At 42.7% G+C, this 17,460-nt stretch overlaps 1 protein-coding gene across 1 annotated transcript in view; it reads right to left on the reverse strand.

Moving 5' to 3' along the window:
* Nucleotides 1-5,575: 5,575 nt before the first annotated feature.
* Nucleotides 5,576-17,460, reverse strand: part of cep72 (centrosomal protein 72) — a 162,517-nt gene continuing 150,632 nt past the window's right edge. Inside the window, exons 14-16 of the mRNA XM_055666200.1 lie at nucleotides 14,827-14,947; nucleotides 10,854-10,965; nucleotides 5,576-5,830 (exon numbers count right to left, since the gene is read on the reverse strand). Coding sequence (XP_055522175.1) covers nucleotides 5,641-5,830; nucleotides 10,854-10,965; nucleotides 14,827-14,947 — 423 coding nt within the window. The 3' untranslated portion in view covers nucleotides 5,576-5,640. The remainder of the gene's footprint in view (nucleotides 5,831-10,853; nucleotides 10,966-14,826; nucleotides 14,948-17,460) is intronic.

Here is a 17,460-nt window from a genome sequence, read left to right on the forward strand (position 1 = left end):
TGTTCATATTTTAATCCAGTGCAAAAGTCTGATTTACACTAATAACATAAAAACAACTGCATTGCTACTAAGAGACTTGAAATAGATAATTAGATTAATCTAAGACACAAGTGAAATCACAAAGTGCTGGAGAGCAACTCAGAGGGTCAGGCAGCATCTGTGGAGGGAATGGATCGGTGATGTTTCAAGTCAGGACTCTTCTTCAGTCTAATTGGTGACTCGAATTGAATCAGTCTGAAGAAGGGTCTTGATCCGAAACGCCACCTATCCATTCCCTCCACAGATGTTGCCTGACCCACTGAGTTATAGGACCTTGTTTTGCTACAGATTACATGAGATTGTCAAGTGTGTTAGTTCCATGCCCTTGGGGCAGGAATGAAGCTGGCTTCCCAATACAGTTGTGGCTTTCAGACAGGATGGGTTTAGAAGGCCATGGGCCAAAGGGGTTACATGCATGCAGTATAGCTCTATGTCTATGCTGTCTCTCTTTGGAGAGTGATGAATAATAGTTGGAAGAGTGGGAATTGGAAGCAAGAAGAGACCTCCTAAAGTCAACCATAAACAGTGAAAGAGCAAAAAATAGAAAAGAAGGTAGCTTTTTGAAATTAAAACTGACAAGATTTGAAAAACATTTTTCACACAGAGTGGTGAATCTCTGCAACTCTCTGCCACAGAGGGTAGTTGAGGCCAGTTCATTGGCTATATTTAAGAGGGTTAGATGTGGCCCTTGTGGCTAAAGGTATCAGGGGGGGGTATGGAGAGAAGGCAGGTACAGGATACTGAGTTGGATGATCAGCCATGATCATATTGAATGGCGGTGCAGGCTCGAAGGGCCGAATGGCCTACTCCTGCACCTATTTTCTATGTATCCATGTAAGATTCTGGCGTTTGAGAGCCAAAATAATCATTGAGGAGAAATGTACAACATTGGATTTCAAAAATAACACTGAAGATGTCAGATGGAATGAAGTATAACAGGAATATATAGATTAATGCACAAAGTTCTACCACACGTGGAGCAAAAAACCAAACTGCTGGAGGAACTCAGCACGTCAGGATGCATCTGTGAAAGCAAAGTGATAGTTGACATTTTGAGTGGAGATCTGCATCAGGGTTTTTTTCACACAGAGAGTGGTGAATCTCTGGAACTCTCTGCCACAGAGGGTAGTCGAGGCCAGTTCATTGGCTATATTTAAGAGGGAGTTAGATGTGGACCTTGTGGCTAAGGGGATCAGGGGGTATGGAGAGAAGGCAGGTACGGGATACTGAGTTGGATGATCAGCCATGGTCATATTGAATGGCGGTGCAGGCTCGAAGGGCCGAATGGCCTACTCGTGCACCTAATTTCTATGTTTCTATGTTTCTATAACTGGACCCGTCTTGAATGCATGTGAGCTATTGCAGTATCAGACTTGTAATGATATTGTAAGGCTGTGGAAATTTTAACCTAGGGTTGAAACAATTATGAACCATAATATGTTCACCATAATAAAATTCCACGTTGGTAAAGTAACAGAGGAAGTTTAAAAAAAAATGTTATTTGGTCAATTCACTGAAACCGTGATCGACTTCCCCGGTGATTCTTTCTACAAAAATCCATATTATCTACATAACATATATCACAGATTCTTCACCCCAGCACAAATTCACACCAATAAATTACTAGACTTGACAAGTAAACCAGAGGAGAAAATTATTTTATGAACAATACACCTACTCCCAAAGTACTTGAGTGCTTAAGAAGGAACTGCAGATGCGAAGGAGATAGGCGACACAAGTAATTTGGAGTATCTATGGAGATAGGTAACGTTTCGGGCCGAAACCCTTTGGGTTTCGGCCCGAAACGTTGCCTATCTCCTTCACTCCATAGATGCTGCTGCACCCGCTGAGTTTCTCCAGCATTTTTGTGTACCTCCAAAGTACTTGAGTTAGGTTACTGGGGGAATGGTTTAAAAAAAAAAATAGGCACTTCATAGTTTGCTGCAATTACATCTAATTAAGGATAAGACAGCTCCACCAAACAAATCAGACTTGGGCGTTGATCTTATTTGTAGTCCTGGGTCAGGATGATTCTTAATACATTGAAGACAGCTTCTAGACATAGATTTTTGAGTCAAATTGCCAGCAACTGGTTTACCAGCACTTTGTTCCCACATTTGTAATGGACCATATAACCAAATGAAATATTCCACGAATATGGGAAGCTTTTATTGCTCTTGGTTAAAAAAAGAATAAGAGCTAATTTGCATTTCCAGATGCTTTGTGCCCATGTAAAATGTCTTTGGATAGCTGGGTTCAGAATTAAGACCAATTAATTTCTCCTTGTTAGAAACCTTCACTGCTGCCTTGGAAAAGAGTTACTTTGTCAAAATTACTTCATATGTCGGAACGCAGCTGAAAAACGAGGGCATCTGTAAATGAAGGACGAGGACAGGTTGATTTGCCGTTCCTGGTGAAGATATGGGTGTTGAGGATTGATATAACGGAGGTAGAGATGAGTCACAGTTTGAGAGAATGGTATATTCCTGTTTTTGTGACCATTCCGAGTTGCTGCTGAAAAGAAATAGCTACGGAAAGGGTAATAAACTATAGTACATATTATAAAGCAGACATGTTGTTTGCAGAACAGTGCCAATAACCTACACATTCTACAAACTATTTACCACAATGTAACTGGTGATGTCAATGAAACATTGCCAGGGTGCTCTTACATTTTCCAAATTCCACAATCTACATTTTCCAGCTCAAAACCGCAATCGTGCATCAGATTAATAAATAGAGTGCATTAATTTAAACAAGTTTTCATAGGAAAAATGAGTTAACCGGAAACTAGGAATACAATACATTAACCGCAGGGAGGTTGAGGTATCAATGAGTTGCATGAGACAACGCCACGACCAATGTAGAAAGATTATAAGCAGTAGCTAGAGAGGAAGGGGGTTGTGAGATACTTATTTGCTTTTCACTTATAAATCACAGATGATGCTGAGTGTCTGATTAGTCGTGACAGAGGCGAGGGGCCGGACGCTGAGCCAGCAGCTGAAGATGGCACGCAAAGTCAGGAAGGCATAAATGGGTTTGCTGTTCATTGTTCATGGTAGGAGTAATAACAAAGGAATTTCAAACAAATATTTCACATTGCTAACACAATACTTTGGAGTGAAATGCACATGCTGCACAGAATGTCTGTACCAATGAGGAGTAAACCAAATATAGACTAAGCTGTCTAGTCATTCCAAACTGAGCGCCAGGGAAACATTGAAAGTGAAGGTTTGAGAGTAAATGGAGAGACGCATATTCTCAGCAATTGAGTTGAACTGTAATGCGTTTCTGGAGGACAGCCATGGAATTAAAGGAGGATTACATTGCCAAAGGAGGCCTTTTGGCTCATCAGGTGTGAACTGGCTCTGTAGGAATGATCTATCCAGTCTCAGTACCCTGCTCTTTCCCCCTATCCCTCCTTTGCTTTTTCCTCTCTTGCCACTTCCCTTTTGCACAACTCAACTGAAACTCTCTCCGCTGCCACCGGCTTGTAATACAAATCAAATCCTCATTGCTTCTGGTTCTTTAGCCATTCACCTTCATTCTCTGTCTTATGCCTGATCCTCTATCAATGGGAACAGTTTCTCTCCAGCTGCACTCAATGATTATAAATATCAGATTTATTTGTACCTCCTCTGTTTGAACGACAACAACCTCAGGTTCTCCAGTCTATCCCCCCCACAACTCAAGTCCTTCCTTCTTCTCTAAAATAACAGAACATAATATTTTAGTTGTGGCCAAACCTGTATTTTGCTTTTGAATGGTCTGCCTCATTTATTGAGTGCTTGATCTTGTATGCCCTTTTAAAAAATAATACCATTTTACAACCTGCCCTGCCATTTTTAACACATTCTGTACGTAAATATCCGTGCTTGCACTGCTTTTAGAATTGTTCACATTCATACTGCCTTTCAATCCTCCAGCCAAAACTACAACTGAATGTTTTCAGCATGAATCTACATCTGTCAACTATATGCCAATTCCACCACATTGTCTTTGTGTCCCTTGGATAGGCTGGGTGAGTGGGCAAATGCATGGCAGATGCAGTTTAATGTGGATAAATGTGAGGTTAGTCACTTTGGTGGCAAAAACAGGAAAGTAGACTATTATCTGAATGGTGGCCGATTAGGAAAAGGGGAGATGCAACGAGACCTGGGTTTCATGGTACACCAGTCATTGAAAGTAGGCATGCAGGTGCAGCAGGCAGTGAAGAAAGCGAATGGTATGTTAGCATTCATAGCAAAAGGATTTGAGTATAGGAGCAGGGAGGTTCTACTGCAGTTGTACAGGGTCTTGGTGAGACCACACCTGGAGTATTGCGTACAGTTTTGGTCTCCAAATCTGAGGAAAGACATTCTTGCCTCAGAGGGAGTACAGAGAAGGTTCACCAGACTGATTCCTGGGATGTCAGGACTTTCATATGAAGAAAGACTGGATAGACTCGGCTTGTACTTGCTAGAATTTAGAAGATTGAGGGGGATCTTATAGAAACTTACAAATTTCTTAAGGGGTTGGACAGGCTAGATGCAGGAAGATTGTTCCCGATGTTGGTGAAGTCCAGAACAAGGGGTCACAGTTTAAGGATAAGGGGGAAATCTTTTAGGACCGAGATGAGAATAAAAAAATTCACACAGAGAGTGGTGAATCTCTGGAATTCTCTACCACAGAAGGTAGTTGAGGCCAGTTCATTGGCTATATTTAAGAGGGAGTTAGATGTGGCCCTTGTGGCTAAAGGGATCAGGGGGTATGGAGAGAAGGCAGGTACGGGATACTGAGTTGGATGATCAGCCATGATCCTATTAAATGGCGGTGCAGGCTCGAAGGGCTGAATGGCCTACTCCTGCACCTATTTTCTATGTCCCTGAAACCTGCCACGGTCCAAGTAATTTATTCTTCCTTTGCCAATCGTTTCTAGAATTCAACACCATAAGGTTAAGCTCAATCCTTTGTAGTTACTGGTTTCATTTCTACACCTTTTGTTTGAATACGGATATAACATTTGCAATTTTGCAGTCTCCAGGCGTTCCCTCTGAATCTTTAGCAGTGTGGGATTATGTACGGTGTCTCTGCAATTTTCTCTCCTCCTCCTGCAGCCTATCTCGGGACACATTGATTTAACAACTTTAAATGCAACTTTTCTTTTAGTACTTCCTCTATCAATTTTAGGTCATCCAGAATCTCAGCTACATATCACTTCTGCAGACTGCTATAGTACTCATTTAGTACTTTGGACATAAGGCACTTGGAGCCAGGCAGGGAAAACTACAAAACTACAAAAAAATGATAAATTACCAAGCTCTGAAGCCTTGTTGATAAAAGTAAATATTGTTACATTTCCACATTTGTTACCTTGCTTAGACACATATACCACTGTATAGTGAAGGTTCCCAGCTCAAACCTTCACGTATCTATGTCCTCCAGAGATGCTGCCTGCTGAGTTACTCCAGCACCTTTATTTTAAAACCAATATCACTTATCTAGCGATGAGTTATTAAACTTTGATGTAAGGGGAAGTATGTTCAGTAAACAGTGATGTGACAGAGGCTCCTTGTAATTTATTTTCTCTAGACCATTTCACAGAATTATTGTGGGATTCCTTTAGCGTCTCCGATTATCCATGTCTCTGCCTGAGGGCAAGCAGCCAGTCATGGCCACATTGCGGGTCGACTTCTCGACGGACTTTTTGAGCTGAATGTAGCTCCAATGCAACTGGTCTACATCTGCCTTGTGTCGGGCTCGCATTTCGGACAGCTCCCTCAGCAAGTGTTCATTTGTGCATACCAATGACCTGCAAATAAGACAACAATTACTTCAGTCTCAGCAAAGTTGATCATTAATCGGCAAAAAGTCATAAATATCACAGACCACGCTTGGTCTAACATATCGTTAAATTGAGATCCACATTTTATTTTCTCTGATTTCAAGTAAGGATCAGATACAGGACACCAAAGTGTGCACATTTAAACTGAATTCCGGTCTCAGTTATACCTTGAGCTAACCATTTAGCTGTACAAGATGAAAAGAAGGAAAAGTAGAACACTACCTTACTACCACATTAGATAGGGAGATAGTGTGATAATATTATGCCAGGTTGCTTGGAGACAGTCGGATAATAGTGCTTGTTTATAATGCTGTCCCACCCACATCTATGCAATCCTGATACCAACAAAGCAAAGATATGCAAAATGCTCCCCAGCCCGATTTGTTCCTTGCAGAGTAAGCAATGTTGCAGTCATTCTTTTTGTGCACAAACCTGCTTATATCTCATTCTGTCCATTCTGATGTATGGATTGAAACAAGCCTTTGCCATGTGTTCAATATAACCTACACACTTCACGGCAACATAATGCCGGAGATACTAAACCGACTTTTGGTGAAGACAAAATGGATATATTATCACCAAGTATTTGACAAATGAAGCAAAGTTACTTCCTGGATCAATTTCTCTCTATTTATTTTCTCCACTTCACCTCTTTTAATAGGTCTTTTTATTTAGTTTCTCTCTCATAATTTGCAGAGCTCTCATTTCAATCTTTCTGGTTTGCCCATTTTGTAGATCAGTGCATGTTCCTTTAACCATAGTGACCTCCCGTATTACTAACCACTCCCCATTGTCTCCAGTATAATTGTAGTGTCCCCACCTCTAGCTCGCTCTCTAGCTCCAGTGATGACCACGGACAGCTACAGCATAGTGATAAACAGTTACCTAAATAAATAGTTACAGTAAAAGACTTGTGTGTGCAGTAAGTCATTTTACACATTTTAAATATTTTCTCTTCATAGACGGAATAGAGGGAGGAAGAAGGGGAAAGACACAGAGTGATGGAGCTGGTGAGAGAAATGAGAAGGGAGTTGCTTGAAATTGAAGAATTAAATATTCAAGCCGAACATAGACACAAAACGCTGGAGTAACTCAGCGGGACAGGTAGCATCTGAGTTACTCCAGCTTTTTGTGTCTATCTTCGGGTTGAAACCAGCATCTGCAGTCCCTTCCTACAAAATATTCATGCCATTGGGTTGTAGATAAATGAGGTGCTTGTCTTCCAGTTTGCATGTGGCTTCACTCTGGAAACATAGGAGGCCAAGAACAGAAAGGCCCAGTACAGAAATGTGAATGGGAGTTAAAATGGTAGGGAGCTTCAGATGGCTTTAGCTGACCACATTTCCAGCTGACCTTTGTCCTGTTATATCCTCAGACAGCTTTATTTGCTATCATTTGTTTGTGTCATTTGTTTACTTACTAATCATTTTCTCTACAATCCCTTTAGTACATATTGCCCGTTACAGATTTAGTGGGGAAAAAAACACAGTATCCTCTGACTCCCATCACCCAGACAATTTTGGATCCAATTCACCAACATGCTTGTGATTACGTATGCCTTAACCACCTGAATTAACTTACCATGCAGAACATTGTCAAAATCGTACTAAAATCCATATAGACAACATCTATGACTCTGCCTTCAATGAACTCTCCGGTTACCTCCTCAAAAACTAAATCCGATATAGAATCTGATGGAAATAGTCTGTTTGGCCTACTTTGTCCATGCCAACCAAGTTGGCATTCTGGGCTAATCCCATTTGTGCACATTCAGCCCATATCCCATTAAACCAGGTTTGTCCAAAAGTATTTTGAAAGTCGTAATTGTAAACACTTTTATAACTTCCTTCCTCTTATGGGCTAACTGCCAAGTGAAAAAGTTACCCCTGAGATCCCTCTTAAATTCTCTCCTCTTGCCTTAAGCCTATACCCTCCAGTTTTGGAATCCCTCTTAAATTCTCTCCTCTTGCCTTAAGCCTATACCCTCCAGTTTTGGAATCCTCTACAATGGGAAAAAGTGTGAATATTCACTTTACTCATGTCCCTTATGATCTTGTAGCCCTCAAAAAGGTAATCTGTCAGCCTCCTACGTACCAAATAAAAAGCCCCCCAGTCTATCAGGTCTCTTCCTATAATTGAGGAATGCAAGTCCAGGAAACATCCTGGTGAATATTTTTTGCAACCTTTAACTCAATGACACTCTTCCTATAGCTGGGTGACCAGAACTGCACACCGTGTGGTGTCGCCAATGCCCTTGTATATTAGTATTCCCCACACTGACCACCTTATTCTCCCTGTCCTTCTTCTTGGTGAATACAGATGAAAAGTACCCACCGACATCCTTGGACCCCAAGCACAAATTACCTCCTATATCACTGAGCCGTCCTATCTTTTACCTGGTTATCCTTTTGTTTTTAATGCACATATAAACAGCTTTGTAATTTCTTTCATCCGACTGGTCATGGCCCCTTTCGGCTCTTATAATTACCCACAAATGTTTTCCTACTTGTTTTAAATTCCTCAAAGACCCTGTCTGATTTCACCTTCTTAAACCTTTTGCACGTGCTTCCTTTTGCTTTCTGACCAAATTTACAAGGTCTTTGGTTATCCAATGTTCCCTGAAGGGGCTGTCCCACTTGGAAGACCTAATCCGCGAGTTAAGAAGAGGGTCTTTGACCTTCAAGCTCAAGGGCACTCGCCTGGAAAACCTCGAGCTGGATCGATCGTCAAGCACTGAAACCGCGAGCTGGATCGACCGACTGCGCGCATACACACACATCGCAAAGGCGGGGGCCAGGGAAAGCGGGGGAGCGCTGCACTGTCTGAAATTCACACCCGCGATGAAGAGGAACGAAAAGCCGGCTGCACAGCGTACGGTAAGTCCTTTAGAGAGTGGGGGGGGGGGGGGGGGGGGGGGGGAGAGAGAGGGGAGAGAAGGGGGAAAGAAGGGGGGGGAGAGAGGAGTGGAGACACTTTTAAGAAGTATAATAAAGTTTAGTGGCCATTTAACCTACCGGTCGGTTTTCCTTGGTCCTGCAAACTCCAATGAGTCAATTAAAATGCCCGGTCAGCTAAAGAGATTGTGTACGGCTGCCCTCGACTGCCTGTAACTACATAGCGACCCCAATACGTACCTATTCACAATACGTACCTATTCTATCCTTATCTCACACTCTTTGTCTCTGGCTTTTGCCCAACTACCTACCTAGGAAACCCCTCTCCTTGTATACATTTATCCCATGCCAAGCGTTGTCTTGGCCCCACTGCTCTTCCAGAGGAGGTTTACGAGAATGATCCCAGGACTGAATGGGTGAACGTAAGATGAGCGTTTGACAGCACTGGACCTGTACTCGCTGAAGTTTAGAAGGATGATGGGGTACCTCATTGAAACATACCGAATAGTGAAATGCCTGGATAGAGTGGATGTGAAGAGGATGTTTCCACTAGTGGGAGAATCTAGGACCATCGCCTCAGAATTAAAGGATGTTCCTTTAGAGGAATTCATTGCCACAGAAGGCAGTGAAGGCCAAATGAATATTTTTTTACGGCATAGATAGATTGTTGATTAATACGGGTGTCTGGGGTTAAGGGGAGAAGGCAGGAGAATGGGGTTGGGAGGGAGAGGTCGATAAGCCATGATTGAATAGTGGAGTAGACTTGATGGGCCGAATGGCCTAAATCTGCTCGTAGGACTTATGAAGTTATGACCCGTCTCCCTCTGTTCCCAACCTGCCGTGTATCTGTATAAATGCTGTTATTGTATCTGTTTTCATCACCTCCCACCTCCCATAGCCGAGTGTAGAAATTAGGTCCGGGTACCTAGCTCACTGAGTAAAAATAATCTTCCACATCTCCCGTAAACGTTCTCCTTCTCACCTTAGAATTATGCACACAAGTATATCAGCTCATCCCAGAGGCTCTGACAATCCAAGTTTGTCCAGCTGCTTCTTAATGCTAATACATTCCATTCCAGGCAATATCCTGGTGAACCTCATGTTCACCCTCCCCAAAACCTCAACACCTTGCCTTCAGTGTGATGACCAGAACTGTGCATAATACTTCAATTGTGGCTTCATCAAAGTTTTATATTCTGCAATGTTTACAGTCAATGCCCCAATCACCCTATCTACTTGTGTTGCCATTTTAAAGAAGTTATGAATGTGTAACCAAAGATCCTTCTGTTAATCACTGCTCCCAAGTTTCTTATCATTTACTATATACTTTCCTCCTGTATTTGACCTCCCAAAATGCATCACCTCACACTTGTCTGGATTAAACCCCACCTTACATTTCCCTGCCCAAATGTCCAACATACGCTGCTTCATGTTCACAACCCCACCAATGTTCTGAAGAAGGGTCACCTCATCCTTTTCTCCAGAGATGCTACCTGACCCGCTGAGTTACTCCAGCATTTCTTGTCTATCTTTGATGTAAATCAGCATAAGCAGTTCCTTCCTGCCCACCAATTTTCATGTTGTCTGCAAACTTACTAATCTTACCAACTTCACTTCCATCCAAATTATTTATACATGTCGATGCTCCGCACTGATCCTTGTGGAACACTGCTGGTCACAGACCTCCAGTCATGAAAAAACCCACCTTCCATCACGAGCCTCCATCTTCTTTGACTAAGGTAATTTTGTATACAAGGTTGCATCCTCTGCAGGCTACGGCTAACAAAGGGAGAGAGGGAAGGACAATGCACTCTGAGGGAAAACTAGACAGCCCATGTCTGCTTAAAATATTCAAGAACTCCGACATTAAAACATGCTGATTTTGCCAAGTACTTTTAAAGTTCAGTCCACCCGAAAAGGAATTTCCCCCAAAGCATTGATGGAAAACAAGCCTATTCTTGCTGTGTGCAATGTCAATATCACTTTAAGTGATATTGTACAAAGGGATTGTGACATGATACATTATGACATGATACATTAGTACCTGTGGGTTAAGGACTCTTGCAGAATTATAGCCTCCACTCAAGTGCTGTTACCTGTGGCTTTCCTGGAGCTTGTCAGTCAGTTCCTGGATTTTGAGGTAACACTGGGCCTGATGCTTCAGACTGTCAATCTCGTTACACAGCTGCTGGTTGTGGTTCTTTAGTTCTAAGTATACAAATAGATAAATGGAGCTCAGAACAGTGACGCAACCCCAAGCTGCAAGAAACGAGTGTAGTTTCCCACTTGACAAGATCTCAAGTCCATGTTCCTGTCTTGTTGGCTGCAAGACAAACTCCAGAGGAGGCACAGAAGGAATGCTTTTCTCTTCTCAATATTCTAGGACATTCAACTTTTGGGCAAAACGGAAACTTTTTTTAACATTGATAATAACATTAATAGTGGCAGAACATTGAAAGTGTATGTACAAGAATAGGAATACTTTATTGTCACATGTGACTGGGCACAGTGAGATTCTTTGCTTGCATATACAATGCATAAATTATAGGAGACTTTAACCTGGATATAAACTGGACAAAAATCAATTTGTTGTAATGTCGAAGACAAATTTATAGAATGTATTCAAGATGCTTTTCTAGATCAATATGTTAAGGGATGATCTTTTTTTTAGCATTGAAAAAGGATTGAGAATCTTGTTGCAGCTAGAGGAAGGAATTAACATAGAAAATAGGACAGGAGGAGGCCATTCGGCCCTTCGAGCCAGCACCGCCATTCATTGTGATTATGGCTGATCATCCCCTATCAATAACCCGTGCCTGCCTTCTCCCCATATCCCTCGACTCCACTAGCCCCTAGAGCTCTATCTAACTCTCTCTTAAATCCATCCAGTGATTTGGCCTCCACTGCCCTCTGTGGCAGGGAATTCCATAAATTCACAACTCTCTGAGTGAAAACGTTTTTTCTAACCTCAGTCTTAAATGACCTCCCCTTTATTCTAAGACCGAAGCCCCTGGTTCTGGACTCGCCCAACATTGGGGTAATTTTTCCTGCATCTAGCTTGTCCAGTCCTTTTATAACTTTATATGTTTCTATAAGATCCCCCCTCATCCTTCTAAACTCCAGTGAATACAAGCCTAGTATTTTCAATCTTTCCTCGCATGACAGTCCCGCCATCCCAGGGATCAATCTCGTGAACCTACGCTGCACTGCCTCAATCAGAGGATGTCCTTCCTCAAATTAGGAGACCAAAACTGTACACAATACTCCAGATGTGGTCTCACCAGAGCCCTATGCAACTGCAGAAGAACCTTTTTACTCCTAGACTGAAATTCCAGTGAATTTTCGCAAGTACCTGATAATCTATATCCCACAATATTGAAAAAGGTGATTTTAGAGATAGTGGATGCTCTAGGCTGGTGAATCTATGGAATTAATTGCCACAGAAGGCTGTGGTGGCCAAGGCATTGGGTATTTTTAAGGCAGAGACTGATAGGTTCTTGATTAGGAAGGGTGTCAAAGGATACGGGGAGGAGAATGGAGGGAAAAATAGATCAGTCACGATTGAAGGGTCTAATTCTGCTCCTATGTCTTATGGTCTTATAATTACCAGCCTGTTGTTTGAAGTACAAAAATGTTTTAATGTCATAGCCATCGGAAAATGGATAATCCTATAATCTGAAAGTAACTGGCGCTTGTTAATAACATGGTTCATTGGTTTGACATGAGAGGGCTCTTGATTATATACTGTGCTAGCAACACAGTCTTTGGGGAATTTGTTGCACTATTTCTTATGTTCCTACGTTAAATAGTGCTATGGAACTTTTACAATCTCCTGATAGAACAAATAGTTTCATAACTCAGCTCGTCTAATATTCATCTCAAAGCTCCATCTCAATGACAGGCCAATGAGTTGCCAGTTTAACATCATATCTAGGAGATGACACTACCGACCTTACTCATGGAGTGGGTCTTTACCCATTATTTTTGGATTGAGAACCAATGTGACAAATAAATGTGAACGTTGAACGATATAATCAGGACAACAGTGTAGCTAACTAAATAACTAACTAGTCTCAACAAACCACCTCTATTTGATTCAGGTAATAACAAGGAACTGCAGATGCTGGCTTCTGCAGGTAGGTACATGGTAAATGGTAGGGAATTGAAGAATGTAGGTGAACAGAGGGATCTGGGAATAACTGTGCACAGTTCCCTGAAAGTGGAATCTCATGTAGATAGGGTGGTAAAGAAAGCGTTTGGTGTGCTGGCCTTTATAAATCAGAGCATTGAGTATAGAAGTTGGGATGTAATGTTAAAATTGTACAAGGCATTGGTGAGGCCAATTCTGGAGTATGGTGTACAATTCTGGTCGCCTAATTATAGGAAGGATGTCAACAAAATAGAGAGAGTACAGAGGAGATTTACTAGAATGTTGCCTGGGTTTCAGCAACTAAGTTACAGAGAAAGGTTGAACAAGTTAGGGCTTTATTCTTTGGAGCGCAGAAGGTTAAGGGGGGACTTGATAGAGGTTTTTAAAATGATGAGAGGGATAGAGTTGACGTGGAAAAGCTTTTCCCACTGAGAGTAGGGAAGATTCAAACAAGGGGACATGACTTGAGAATTAAGGGACTGAAGTTTAGGGGTAACATGAGGGGGAACTTCTTTACTCAGAGAGTGGTAGCTGTGTGGAATGAGCTTCCAGTGAAGGTGGTGGAGGCAGGTTCGATTTTATCATTTAAAAATAAATTGGATAGTTATATGGATGGGAAGGGAATGGAGGGTTATGGTCTGAGCGCAGGTATATGGGACTAGGGGAGAATATGTGTTCGGCACGGACTAGAAGGGTCGAGATGGCCTGTTTCCGTGCTGTAATTGTTATATGGTTATATGGTTATGCCAAAGACAGACACAAATTGCTGGAGTAACTCAGCAGGTCAGGTATGGAAAGGTGACATTTTGGAATGGGACTTTTCTTCAGACTGATTCTGGGGGGGGGGGCAGAATAAGATAGAAAAGAGGGACTGAGTATGAACATAGATTTTTTGACAGGCAGATAGTTGGACAAAGGTCCGAAATGAAGTGACAGATTTGAGTCCAAAATAGATAGTGTTGCGAATTGTGAAACTCGTGGGTAGAAAAGTTGTGAATTATGTGGCCATTGGAAGGGATGCAGGGGGAGGAAAGAGTGGAGGGGGGGTACCTTCGTGAAGAAAGGCAAGGGGGAAGGGGGCCAGTTGAGATCACTTACCCATGTTCTCCAGAGATGCTGCCCAACCCGCTGAATTACTCCAGCATTTTGTATGATTCCTTGGGGGAAGGGAGCTGTTTGCGGGTTAGTTACGCAACAGTGGAGAATTCAATGTTCATACTGTTGAGGTGAATTCCCTTTCTCATTATATTATTATATTATATCGCTGCCCGACTTCGGAGCCTCGGAGGCTCGGCCGCGGGCCCAGTGGACGACATCGTCGGGAGCTCGCAGGTCACAGATTGGTGACCTGTTTTTCCGGAGCTCCCGCAACAACAGCTGCGTCCGCTGGACTGGAGGGTGGCAGCTTCGGTCACCCAGGGCCGCGGAGTTTGACGGCCCGTTCGCGGAGCTCAGGTTCAGCCGGGGGACTGACCATCAGCCGGTGGGGTCATAACATCGGAAGCCTGGATCGCCTCAGTGCAGAGGGAGAACAAGGAGGGAAGAGACAAGACTCTATGACTTTTGCCTTCCATCACAGTGAGGAGGTGCCTGGTGAACTCACTGTGGTGGATGTTACATTTGTGTTTATTGTGTGTTTTTGTCATATTATTATAAGTATGACTGTAAGGCACGAAAGTTCGCTCAGACCGGGAGGTCTGAATGACAATAAAAGATACTTTACTTTACTATATTAGATGAATCCCCTTGCTAACCTCATATCACAAGAGATGAAGGTTTAGTCACTCCACAGTTTGCAAACTGGTTAGATTTTAACTGTAAGGCAAGCCTTGTCGTTTAAAATAGACATGACTTCATTCATACTGTACACACAGTGAGACTGAATAAATAATACAGGTCAGGAGTGGGGGACATCTCACCTTCAACTTGAAGGTTTGTGCAATTGGTAACATTGTGTGATTTTTGTTCCACCTTCTTCAGAAGATTTTGTAGTTGATTTTTGTCGTCCATAGATTGATTTAAATGATTTTTCATGACTTCCTATTAAAAAGGAATCAGAGTTAAGCAGGATCTGGGGAAATGTTGTAACAATATTAATGAGGAGAAGAAATAGGCAACTTTTCGGGTCAGGACCTATCTTCAGGCTGGGTCTCGACCCGAAATGTTGCCTAATCTTTTCCTCCAGATATTCTGCCTGACCCGGTGAGTTACTCCAGCACTTTGTGTTCTACCCTATTAAACAAACATCCGTTATCTCAAAGAACAGCATTATCATTGGTAAGCATCTCTCTCTATGCGTTACACTGCAACCAGCTACACTTACATAGCTTCTTTTAAATACCCAAACTTGACCTTACTTTATACCGTTCACTTCATGGGAGAATAATTAGTAAAGAATTGACAAAAAATGAGACATTAGAATCAGGTACTAAAAGAGAATGGTTTGCAAAAGGGGTGTTCAACTCATTTTAGGTCACGGGCGGGAGTGGGCAAAATGAGACTTCATGCGGGCCGGATCAGTTGTGCACGGGTGGACGTCAGTCAGCCAGCCCGAGACCAAGGGGAGCTCAGCGCCGCCATCTTGTCTATGTGACAGCGGTTGCCGGGAGCAGGCGGGCCAATCATGGAGCGCTGGACGGGAACGCCCCTGCCGGTGGGAGAGAGAGCGGCGAGAGTGAGAGGGAGAGCGGCGAGAGAGAGGGAGAGCGGCTGCCGCACAGATACATAATAAATGGTCGTTAATATCTTTTTTCCCCCCAAAATCATCCCGCAGGCCAGATTGGACCGGTAGTTTGACACCCCTGATTTACAGGATCACCTTAAAGGAGGAGGGGAGGAATATAAAGATCAAAAGGATACAACAGGAATTCCAGATGGATGATGGCACAGCTGCCGTTTGGGGAATGAACGGAGTGGGTTACAGCTGGAGGAATGCAGAGGATGATTGTGTGGTAGAAAGTCCGAAGGAGCTCAATGAGGCCACGTCAGCACCACTGAGCCTCCACAAGTTCCTTGTATATAACCACAGCTAAGCTTTATGGTCCGCATCCTATTTCTGCGTATTTCAGTGCTCATAAATGTATGCGATTTGGACTTGAATATCCTGTATCTTGGCTTCTAATTCCCTCTGTAGTGGAGCATTTTGTGTCTTTCCTTGGTAAACTGGCATCTACAATTATCTACAGTAAAGTATCGACAGTATCTGTAAAATAATGATGAGACAGAGTATAGGAAGGAGATCGATAAGCTCGTGGCCAGGGGGTGGGACAACAATCTTTCTCCCAATGTCAGCAAAACAAAGGATCTAGTGAAACAAAGCGGTAAACATACCCTAGCTTGTATTGACGGCACCGAAGTAGAGATGGTTGAAAACTTCAACTTCCTAGGAGTCAATATCACCAACAAGTTCTCCTGGATCACCCATACTGAAGCAACAACCAAGAGAGCACACCAACGCCTTAGAAGGCTTAGGAAGTTTGGCATGTCCCCTACAACTCTCACCAACTTCTACAGGTGCATCATAGAAAATATTTTTCATCACAGCTTGGTTTGGGAACAACTCCATCCAAGACCGCTAGAAATTGCAGTGAATTGTGGACGCAGCCCAGACCATCACACAAACCAACCTCCCTTCTATTGACTCCATTTATACCTCACGCTGCCTCGGCAAGGCCAGCAGCAGAATCAAGGACGAGTCACACCCTGGCCCACTCCCTCTTCTCTCCTCTCTCATTAGGCAAAAGGTATAGAAGTGTGAAAACGCACACCTCCAGATTCAAGGACAGTTTCTTCCCAGCTGTTACCAGGCAACTGAATCATCCCACCACAACCAGAGAGCAGAGCTGAACTGCTATCTACCTCATTGGTGACCCTCAGACTATCCTTGGTCAGCCTTTGCTGGCTTTGCCGTGTACTAATCATTATTTCCTTATCATATATCTATATGGTTTGATTGTAATCGTGTTTTTTCTTTCTGCTGACTGGTTAGCACGCAACAAAAGCTTTTCCCTGTAACTCGGCACATGTGAAAATAAACTCAACTAAAACTAAACTTGTTTCTACACAGAACCAGGATACAAAGGAAATTCAACAAATTCTGATTTTGGTTGTAAGGAGATGCATTGGGTTTATTTTCCAAAGAGCAGATGATGCTGAGGGGTAACAGGTAGAAGTAAGGAAAATTATGAAGGGCACAGATGAGGTGGATATCTAAGACAAGAGGGCACAGTTTCAAGATGCAGAGGGTGGGGTTCAGAATGTGCAGCCTAAAGAAGTAATGGTGCAAATTCTCACGAAATTTAACAAGCATCTAGGCGTACAGGAAACAACAAAACATACAACCTGTTGCCGATAAATGGAATTACTGCAGATATATACAACAGGCAGCATGGGTATGTAATACTCTTTCAGTAAATCTCTCACCAACAATTCAGAGATGCAGCTGCTGGGCTGAGGCAAGGACATCAACAAGTCATGTGAGGGGGAGTGGGCTTTTATGATTATTGGTATATCAACTTTGACGCTCACTACGGTGTCCAATGTGATACTGTGGC

The sequence above is a fragment of the Leucoraja erinacea genome, chromosome 2, assembly GCF_028641065.1.
Source record: "Leucoraja erinacea ecotype New England chromosome 2, Leri_hhj_1, whole genome shotgun sequence".
Lineage (NCBI taxonomy): Eukaryota > Metazoa > Chordata > Chondrichthyes > Rajiformes > Rajidae > Leucoraja > Leucoraja erinaceus.